The following is a 10,446-nucleotide window of genomic DNA, read 5'->3' as shown; positions in this document are numbered from 1 at the left end:
TAAAATGGACCCTCTATGCTGTAACCACACAGAATAATAATGTTGGAAAGTATGAATATCTAAATGATTTGTAAAAGGTATTATTTTTTCCCATCTGTTTTGAAATTATTTCTAACAGTTTCTAAAGACATGGTCACAGCTGCCTGAAGCATGTCTTCTTCACTCATAGCATCTCCTGTTGGGAAAGAAAACAAGCATCTCAGACATTTCTGGAAAATTCTCAAAGTCATCAAAAGGTAAGCTCTTAGAAAATGTATGTTTAACTACTATAGCCTCCTTTTTTGATTTTTAAAACTTACGTAAAGCAACATGCACTCTTTTACAGTTTTGTAAGTTTTGACAAATACACAGAGCTGTATAACTACCAGCACCACCCAGATACGGAAATGCTCCACCGCCCCTTTGTGGTCAATCCCCATAATACATTTATTCTGTATTTCAAAACAAGCGCATTATGCCAAGTAAAAGATTTTACTTAGTTGTGCATACATATATGTGTGTGTGTGTATATATATATATATATATATAATTTGTCAAATTTTGTTTTGAAATAATTTATTTACAGGAAGTTGCAAATATAGTTCAGAGGGACCCTGTGTACATTTCAGCTCAATTTCACAGAATAGTTAAATCCTAGGTAGCTATAGCTTAACCCAAAACTTGGATATTGACATTGGTACAAAGTTGTGTGTAGTTCTATGCTATTTCATCACACATTTAGATCCCTGTAACCACCAGCACCACAATCAGGACGGAGAACTGTTCAAGTATCACAAAGATCTCTTTCCTGCTGTCCCTTTTGACTCACACCCACTTCTCTGCCCCCACTTTTCCTAACTGTGCAGGCAGCCACTAATTTGTTCTCCATCTCTACAAATCTGTCATTTTTATTTTTTATTTTAATTTTTAAAAAAGATTTTATTTATTTGAGAGAGAGAGAGAGAGCACAAGCAGGGGGAGAGGCAGAGGGAGAAGCAGGCTCCCTGCTGAGCAAGGAGCCCGATGCAGGACTTGATCCCAGGACCCAGGGATCATGACCTGAACCGAAGGCAGATGCTTATTAACCAGCTGAGCCACCCAGGTGCCCCCAAATTTGTCATTTTTAGAATGTTACACAAATATAATCACACTCTAAGAGATCTTTCCTGCACTCAGCATAATGCCCTTGAGACTCATTCAAATTGTTACATGTATCAAGAGCTGGTTTCTTTTTAGTCCTGAGTAGTATTCCACAGAAGTACTACCATTTGTTTAACTGTTCGCCTTCCTATAGGACATTTTGGTTGTTTCCAGATTGAGAAATAAAGTTGCTATGAACATTTGTGTACAAGTTTTTGCATGGACAGGTAAGTTTTCATTTCTCTGGGATAAATGTCCAGGAGTCTAACTGCTGGGTTATATGGTTAGTACAAGTTCAGTTTTTAAAGAAATTGACAAACTATTTTCCAGAATGGCTGTAACAGTTGAAATGAAACATAGAAACCTCACCTCCTTTTACTCTCCCATTTATAATGTAATTGCCTTAAATATTTTCTACATATACACTAAGAACAAAATCAATATTCTAATTCTTCCCTCAATCATCAAATATAATTTAGAAAACTCAAAAGGAGAGGAATATCTATTGTTTACCCATATTTTTACTCTTTCTACTATTCTTTTTTTCCATTTTTTTATTTTTTAAAGATTTTATTTATTTATCTGAGAGAGAGAGAATGGGAGACAGAGAGCATGAGAGGGGGAGGGTCAGAGGGAGAAGCAGACTCCCCACTGAGCAGGGAGCCCGATGTGGAACTCGATCCCAGGACTCCAGGATCATGAACTGAGCTCAAGGCAGTTGCTTAACCAAATGAGCCACCCAGGCACCCCTTCTTTTTTTTCTTTCTGATGTTCCCAGATTAATTCCTTTAGCCATTATTTTAGGATGGGTCCACCGGTGAGAAATTCTAATTTTTCTCTTCATTCCTGAAATTTTCACTGGGAATTCTGGGTTGTTTTTTTCTCCCCCCCTTTTTTTAAAGATTTTATTTATTTGAGAGAGAGAGCACCATCAAGGGGGAGGGGCAGAGGAAGAGAGAGAAGCAGACTCCCCACTAAGTAGGGATCCCAACTCAGGACTCAATCCCACGACTCTGGGATCATGACCTGCGCTGAAGACAGATGCTTAACCAACTGAGCCACCCAGGTGCCCCTGGGTTGTTTTTTCTTTCCAGCACTTGAAAAATGAAGGGCATCTGGGTGGCTCAGTTGGTTAAGCATCCGACTCTTGATTTTGGCTCAGGTCATGATCTCAGGGTCACAAGACTGAGCCCTGCGTTGGGCTCTGTGCTCAGTGGGGAATCTGCTTGAAGATTCTCTCTCTCTCCCTCTGCCCCTCCGCCTGCTCGTGCATGCATGCGCGTGCTCTAAAATAAATAAATCTTCAAAAAAAATGTTGTGCCACTTCCTACTGATCTCCGTAATTTCAGATAAGAAATGTGCTGTCATACAAATTGCTATAGGCAAGATGTTTTTAGCTGGTTTTAAGATTTTCCTCTTTTGTTCAGTTTTCAGAAGCTAGACTATGATGTCTTGGCATAAATTTCTTTGGGCTTAACTGTTAGAGGCTTACTCACCTTCTTAATTTTACTGTAGTTTATTTAATTTTTTAGGCAGGGAGGGGCAGACAGAGAGGGAGAGAGAGATAATCTTAAAGTAGGCTTCATGCGCAGTGTGGAACTCGACATGGGGCTTGATCTTACAACCCTGAGATCATGACCTGAGCCAAAATCAAGAGTCGGATGCTTAAACTACTGAGCCACCCAGGTGCCACAATTCTGTAGTTTTAGATCTTTTGCCAAAGCTGGGGATTTTCAGCCATTATGTCTTCAAATATTTTCTCAGCTGCACCCTCCTTCTCATCTCCTGGGATTCCCATGGCACATTAGATCTTCTACTATAGTCCCACAGGTATCAAGGCTTTGTTAATTTTTTCCAGTCTAATTCTCTCTGTTGCTCAGAATGGGTAATTTCTATTGTCTTCAAGTTCACAGAGTCTCTCCTCTGTCCTTTCATTCACCTATTGGATCCATCCACTGCATTTCCAAATTTCAGGTACTGTTATTTTTCAGTTCTAAAATTTCCATTTAGTTCACCTTTATACCTTCTATTTCTTTCTCGAAGCTGTCTATTTCTTCATTTGTTTTAAGCAGTTCGTAATTGCTCAGTTTAGCATTTTTATGATGGCTGCTTTAAAAATCCTTGTGAGATTAATTCTGATATCAGTGTCATTTTGGTGATGGTGTCTATGAACTGTCTTTTCTCAATTCTCCCTGGCTCTTGGTATCGTAACACTTCTGACCAAATCCTGAACATCTGCAGTGTTGCATGTTACAAGACTGTGAGTCTTACTTAAATCTTCTCTTTTAGCAGGCTTCTTCTGACACAGCACCATGGGGGAGACGGATGCTGCCCTGCTGCGGCCAGAGAGGGGGAGCGTGTGTGTGATCATTACTGCCGTGCACACGTGGGAGTTCTGGCTCCCCACTGTCCTCCACTGCTATCTCCCTGACCGGACGGGGTAGGAATGCCTCCTTACTGCTTCTCACTGACCTTCTGGGTGTGGTCTTGTTACTGCCTCGAATCAGTAACTCCTGATTCTCCACTGGGCCTCTTTTGAAACCACCCAGGCGGGAAGCCAGAGGGATGCCTCCATATTGTATCGCTGGGTGGAAGTCTAGGCTCCCTATGACCACGGACACCATGGGAAAGGGCCCTTCCTTGTCTCCTGGAGGGAACCGAAGTCCCAGCTCCCTGCTTGGCTTTCTCTGACATCACCCTGGCCAGGGGAAGCAGGAGATACACCTCGTTCCTGCCAGGTGGGGTACCAGTCTACGCTCCTACTTGGCCTGTGCCGATGGGGTGGGGTGACAGTTAAGGCCAGTTTATTTACCTAATTCTGTTTGGCTAGAATAGAGTATTTATTATCTAATTTTACTTGCTAAGTAGTACCTTTTGACTACATAGAACAGGCTTTACTTCGTCTCTGCTGTGGCTTCTTCAGCACCAAGTTCAGAATATGTGAGACAGGGGCACCTGGGTGGCTCAGTTGGTTAAGCCACTGCCTTCGGCTCAGGTCATGATCCCGGAGTCCCTGGATCGAGTCCTGCATCGGGCTCCCTGCTCAGCGGGGAGCCTGCTTCTCCCTCTGACCCTCCCCCCTCCCATGCTCTCTCTATCTCATTCTCTCTCTCAGATAAATAAATAAAATCTTTAAAAAAAAAAAAGAATATGTGAGACCAAAAAAAAAAAAAAAATCCAGGCTACACACCACTATGTCATTCCTCTGGTCCTTGAGCCTCCTACACAACCTGTCTTCTTTCTACCTTTCAGATTTTTCTTACATTTGTTTGCTATAAATGTCCACGGTTGTTAGCCGTAAACCGTAGGAGGAATAGGAAAAAGCACCAGTTCATTCTTTTTGTTGTTAAACAGTAGTCCATTATTTGCAAGTACCACAGTTTGTGCATCCATTCACCCCGAAGGACAACAGTTAGATAACTTCTGGTTTTTGATAATTACAAATGAAGCTGCTGTAAGCATTCACCTATAAGTTTTTCTGTGAACTTACGTTTTCTTTTTTTCTTGGTTACATACCTAGGAGTGGGGCTACTGAATCACATGGTTAAGTGTACATTTAAGTTTATAAGAAAATACTAAACCGTTTTCCAAAGTTGCTGTTCCATTTTATATGTATGGGTGTCTAGTTGCTCTGATCCTAGACAGCATTTGGTGCTGTCAATTTTAATTTTTTATTAAGCCATTCTTATAATTGGGTGTGTAATGGTATCTCTTTGTATTTTTAATTTGCATTTCCTTAATGATTATCAATTACTGACCATATTTTCATGTGCTTATTTGTCAACCATATGTTTGGTGAAGTATCTATTCTAGCCCTTCACCCACCTGAATTTTCCCCTTTCCGTCTGAGAGTTCTTTACATGGTCTGCTTATAAGGCCTTTGGCCTTTGTCACATACAGTTGTTTTCTTACTCAATTTGTACTACCAATAATTGGCCAAAGTTTAAGACCTATTAAACCAAGGCCTCATAAATAATTCTAGATTGCCTGTTATTTAGACTACACGTGGGTGTTTTAGTTTTCCAGGTGGTAAAATGTATTCATCTTCCACCTACTAATATCCATTATCTCTGAGGAATTTTTGGAGAATGTATTAATTACTGTAAAGTTGCAAGTGTTGTTTGTAATTTTATTTTTTTTATTTTTTTATTTTTTTATATTTTTTATTTTATTTATTTTAGAGAGAGAGTGAGAGCACAAGAGGGGGGAGCGGGAGAGGGAGAAGCAGACTCCCCGCCGAGCAGGGAGCCCGATGCGGGACTCGATCCCGGGACTCCAGGATCATGACCTGAGCCGAAAGCAGTCGCTTAACCAACTGAGCCACCCAGGCGCCCTGTTGTTTGTAATTTTAAAGCGACACATTCACTGAGTGCTCTAGTCTGCTGCTTCTTTTTTTTTTTTTTAAAGATTTTATTTATTTATTTGACAGAGAGAGACAGTGAGAGAGGGAACACAAGCAGGCAGAGTGGGAGAGGGAGAAGCAGGCTCCCCGCTGAGCAGAGAGCCCGATGTGGGGCTCGATCCCAGGACCCCGGGATCATGACCCGAGCTGAAGGCAGACGCTTAACGACTGAGCCACCCAGGCGCCCCTCTAGTCTGCTGCTTCTTAATCTAAGGATATTTAGCAGATTACGAATTCATACAAGAGTTTCAGTATAATTAAAGAGGGGAGAAAAAAGCCTGTAAAGCCAAAATCACAGGGAGCCTATGTCCGAGCATGGTCGGAGACGCATACCTGGATCACTGCCTGGTGCTCCTGAACTTGTGGTCGGCCTCTCACTTGGCTGTGAAAGCTGCCCCGGTGGATCCTGTTGCTGCTGCTGCCTGAAACAGTCAAAAGTGAATATGCATTAAAAAAACAAACCCTAAGAATAAATATGCCATGAGAGAAAGTATTCACATGGAAAATACAAGGTTCCACAAAACAAGAGTCATTGCCACGAGCTCTACAAAAGAATGCCAGAGCCATCAGTCTGATTTATGTTAAAGGTATCACAGTGTCAATCCTAGGAAACCTAGGTATAAAATCTGAATTATCAGACAAATTAATAGGTAAAGATTTTCACCACAACAGAACACATAAACACAAGCATTTGCTGGTAGCTATTCTTATGCAAATGTGTTGCTTTACAGATCCTTAATATCGTTGGAAGTCACTAAAAATAAGCACCTTTGAGAATATAAAGCCATCCCCACTACCATGCAAGTTAGCATGCTCTTTCCATGGCCGGCTCCTCCTTGTCATTCAGCTCTGAGCTTCAGCATGTCCTTGGAGAGACCTTTTCTGACCAGCCACCTGCAGCAGCCTCCAGGCATCCTCACTATCTCATCGCTGTTCCCTTTCAATTTCCGGCATCAGCTTATCACCATCTGATATTCTGTGTCTCCCTCTTTTGAGCATCAGCTAACAAGAGCACAAACCTTATCTTGTTTCCCAAGTGCCTAAAACAGTGCCTGTCACATGGTAGACATTCACCAAATACTTGATGAATGAAATAATTAACTTTTTAAGATGCATGATCAAGCTTCAGTACCATTTACTGCATTAAAATAAATTTTCCCTGTATTTTTTTCAGATGGAAAAACAATCTCAGAAAAATCCACATTTTAAAACTTTTAAACACGATGGTTATGATGTAAATATGTAGGACAGTGTCCTTGTATGTAAAAATATACACACTGAAGTACTGAGATGTAATGGGAGATCATGTCTGCACGTTATTCTCAAATCCCTCAGAAATGTCAACAATTGGGGAATTTGGGCAAAGGGTATAAAGGAGTTCTGTGAACTATTTCTGCTTGTACGTAAATTTCAAATTATTTCACATCATACACACATATATGTTGAAAATTAAACAAAACTTACAAACAGCTGATACTCTGAGAAGCCAGAGCTTTTAAAAAAATGCTTGGAAGGATTTTTAAAGGAACCAGTATTTTAAATTTACCAGTAACACTATTAATAGAATAGCACACTTTTTTCCCCCTAGAATCTCAATCTTCTGTTTTAAATATGAGTACCAAAGAAAACCCAAGTATACTGACATCTCTCTCGGTTTATTCTCAGGCATGCGTGGCTAATGATGCACAAGAGGGCAGGATGCTCCCATCAGCATACCCTGAATCTGAGATGTGCATGAGACAGATAGGCTGTGAGGCAGGAGGAATCTTGGCCCATCCGATCTCTCTCCATGCCCTTTCCCCCTCCAATCAAGACAACATGTCAGAACACAGGAGCATGGTAGGTGAGGCAGTGACCTTAGAGGGATAATCTTTATTCTACTTTAAATTTATGAAAAGTGAGAAGTAAATGAATTGCCAAACTTGAAACAATTTTGACACCTTTCATATTTGATGACACAGTAAAATGCAACATGTTCCAACAGCAAGTCAGCACCATTCCCGCTGTGGCTTTGAATGTGCCCTCGGAATCATAGAGGCCAGAAAGCTAAAAACAACATCTTAGGTCTCTCAGCAGCTAGGATTCTGGTTATCAATTAAGCCCTCGCAGAAATGAGACACAGCCATCCCCCTGCTGCTTTGGCTGTTCTCTGCTGGCAAGTAAAGTCAAGGAGCTGCCTGTCCCAGGATTCTGCTTCATGGCAGCTGCAGTCGGGGCTAGACTTCGTGTTCCCATGTCTAGGCAACTGTGGTGGCAGCTTCCTGATCCTAGGACCACAGCTAGAGCAGTGTGTTCTTCAACTCCATATCCCAACTCCCCATCATGCCAACTGGGGCAGTGGATGCAGCTCTTCGAACAAGTAGGTCTGTGGAATTCCGGAAGCCTGGCCTACAGACTGCACCTCCAGCTCTTCCTGAGACTGTGTAAGCCCCGAGTTTCTGTACTACTTTCCTGTTTAAAATACCTCTACTAGCTTGTTTCTTTCTTTCTTTTTTTTAAAAAAAGATTTTATTTATTTATTTGCTAGAGAATGTACGTGTGTGCGCGCGCGCGCGTGCGAGGGGGAGAGAGAGAGAGAGAGAGAAAGAGAAAGAGAGCACAGCAGGGGGAGCGGCAGGCAGAGGGAGAAGCCGGCTCCCCGCTGAGCAAGGAGCCCGATGTGGGGCTCGATCCGAGGACCCTGGGATCATGACCTGAGCCGAAGGCAGATGCTTAACTGACTGAGCCACCTAGGTGTCCCTACTAGCTTGCTTCTTAAACTGAATCCTGTTATGCCATGCCACTGAGGTGGTGGCTCAAGTGTTAGACAATCAAAAAATCACAGCAATCCAGGACCATAAAGACAATGCCCAGTAATTCCCTCTTTGTTGGGAAACACGTTTTTAGTAACAGAAGAAAAGAATCTGCATCGTTTCAGAGCTACACCTGGAGAAGACATTAAAATATTAAGATATCGGGGCGCTTGGGTGGCTCAGTCGTTAAGCGTCTGCCTTCGGCTCAGGTCATGATCCCAGGGTCCTGGGATCGAGTCCCACATCGGGCTCCCTGCTTGGCGGGAAGCCCGCTTCTCCCTCTCCCGCTCCCGCTCCCCCTGCTTGTGTTCCTGCTCTCGCTGTCTCTCTCTGTCAAATAAATAAATAAAATCTTAAAAAAAAAAAATACTAAGATATCTGTGGAATACTTTATGGTTTAACAATAGTTTTACACACATTGCCTAATTTGATGCTCAGTTTGTGAGTTTTTAAGGTAGGTTTTATAGTGACATTGCTGATATAGTAAGAGTTTTACTTGGGGTTTTATAATAGGTTTTAATAGGCTTTTTTAATAGGTTTTAAAATGGATTTAGATATTACTGCTGGAAAAATATATCTCGGCTGTGAACATATTACTTAACACTCATTCATTAACTACGACTGTTGTTGGTTTTTTTTAGGATTTATTTTAGACAGAGGGAGAGAGTGCATGCATGCGCGAGTGGGGGCAGGGGCAAAGGGAGAGAGAGGGGAGAGAGAGAAAGGGAGAAGCGGACTCCCTGCTGAGCGGGGAGCCCAACACAGGGCTGGATCTCACAACCCTGAGATCATGACCTGAGCTGAAGTCAAGAGTTGGACACTTAACCAACTGAGCCACCCAGGCGCCCCCATTAACTGTGACTTTGTAACAGGTAGGTGTTTAAACAGTATTTTTATGCTTGATGCATGAATACTGTGGTTACTACATTAGGCATGAAGCTTTAAATACTGTATAGGAAAAAAAACTATGTGAATGAGTAACAAATAAACCATCTGAATGGAAAAAAACCCTTATTTTGAATTCAAAATTTGTTTGAGTAACAAGTTAGCACCAGGGTCAGTTTGGAGAAGGTCAGAAACAAAGAGTTATAGCTCAATAACCTTAGGGCCACGTTCCCAAAGACTGAAGCTAGAGAGACAAGGACCTTGTAGTTTTAGTAATCAGGAATTCTAGTGAAAGGCCTCATATTGGAAACTAATACTGTTTCTCAGCTCCTTTACTAATGAGTCCTACAAGATTCTGAATGCTAGACAATGCTGAAAAGAAACACCAAGAAGTTAGCTCTTAATGCTTCTCAGCAACATGTGACTCTGTAAAATATTCTCTAGTTCTCCTTAAGTTCCCAGCAGTATTTTCAAGGTCAGACCAGGAGGCAGAGGATGAAGCTGAAGCTAGAAACCATCACCGCACACCTTCCTCCCCAGTCAACTATCCTCCAACCAGGAAAGAGCTGCACTGATGCTCAAACATTTTAAATCCTTTCTACTATAAAGATTAAATTTATTAAAAAGTTCTATATTTTTAATCTGCCTTCCCCCTCAAAAAAAAACTAAAAAATTTTTTTAAATAAAAAAGGGATTTGTTTTTTAAAGTATAAAAAATTTTCTTTTTCTTAGATCTACTTGCGAATTTTGTAGTTTCACTATAAAGTATGTCTGTTTGGACCAATTTGATCTGGCAAAAAATGGAATGTGAAATAAGCATGATAGAAGTATCATTTGGGAACGTTCTGGAAAGCAGTTTAGAAATCTGTACCAAGACCTTAAAAAATGTTTCTGTCCTTTAACACAAAAATTTCAGAATAATTGGAAGAAATGATAAGAGGTTTGAGGCACAGGGTTAGTACAAAGATTGTTCATTGCACTATTAATTCTAATAGTAAAAATCAAAGGTTCACATATAAATTATGATACATACATTCATTTTATGAAATATCACACAGCCTATTACAAAGACTATTTACTATGATGGGAAAATGGATGTAACTAATACACAACATATGTGTGTCTGTATGACTAGAAGAGAATGTGTCAAAATACTAACGTTCATTATTAAAGGATAGGATTGTTTTCTTTTAATTTTGATATGTCTTAAATTTTCTAGAATATCAGTTTTTATCTAAACAGTTTTAA

At 40.9% G+C, this 10,446-nt stretch overlaps 1 protein-coding gene across 3 annotated transcripts in view; it reads right to left on the bottom strand.

Annotated features, from left to right (window-relative positions):
• Positions 1–6: 6 nt before the first annotated feature.
• Positions 7–10,446, bottom strand: part of ATXN3 (ataxin 3) — a 35,047-nt gene continuing 24,607 nt past the window's right edge. For all 3 annotated transcript variants that reach the window (XM_081830034.1, XM_081830037.1, XM_081830035.1), the window contains 2 exons: positions 5,855–5,943; positions 7–175 (listed from right to left, as the gene is read on the bottom strand). In XM_081830034.1, coding sequence (XP_081686160.1) covers positions 81–175; positions 5,855–5,943 — 184 coding nt within the window. In that variant the 3' untranslated portion in view covers positions 7–80. The remainder of the gene's footprint in view (positions 176–5,854; positions 5,944–10,446) is intronic.

This window comes from Leptonychotes weddellii, chromosome 9 (genome assembly GCF_054177405.1).
Source record: "Leptonychotes weddellii isolate Sample4059 chromosome 9, ASM5417740v2, whole genome shotgun sequence".
In the NCBI taxonomy this organism is placed as follows: Eukaryota; Metazoa; Chordata; class Mammalia; order Carnivora; family Phocidae; genus Leptonychotes; species Leptonychotes weddellii.
Note: the sequence above shows the minus strand (reverse complement) of the source record. Positions and strands in the feature narration are given on the sequence as shown.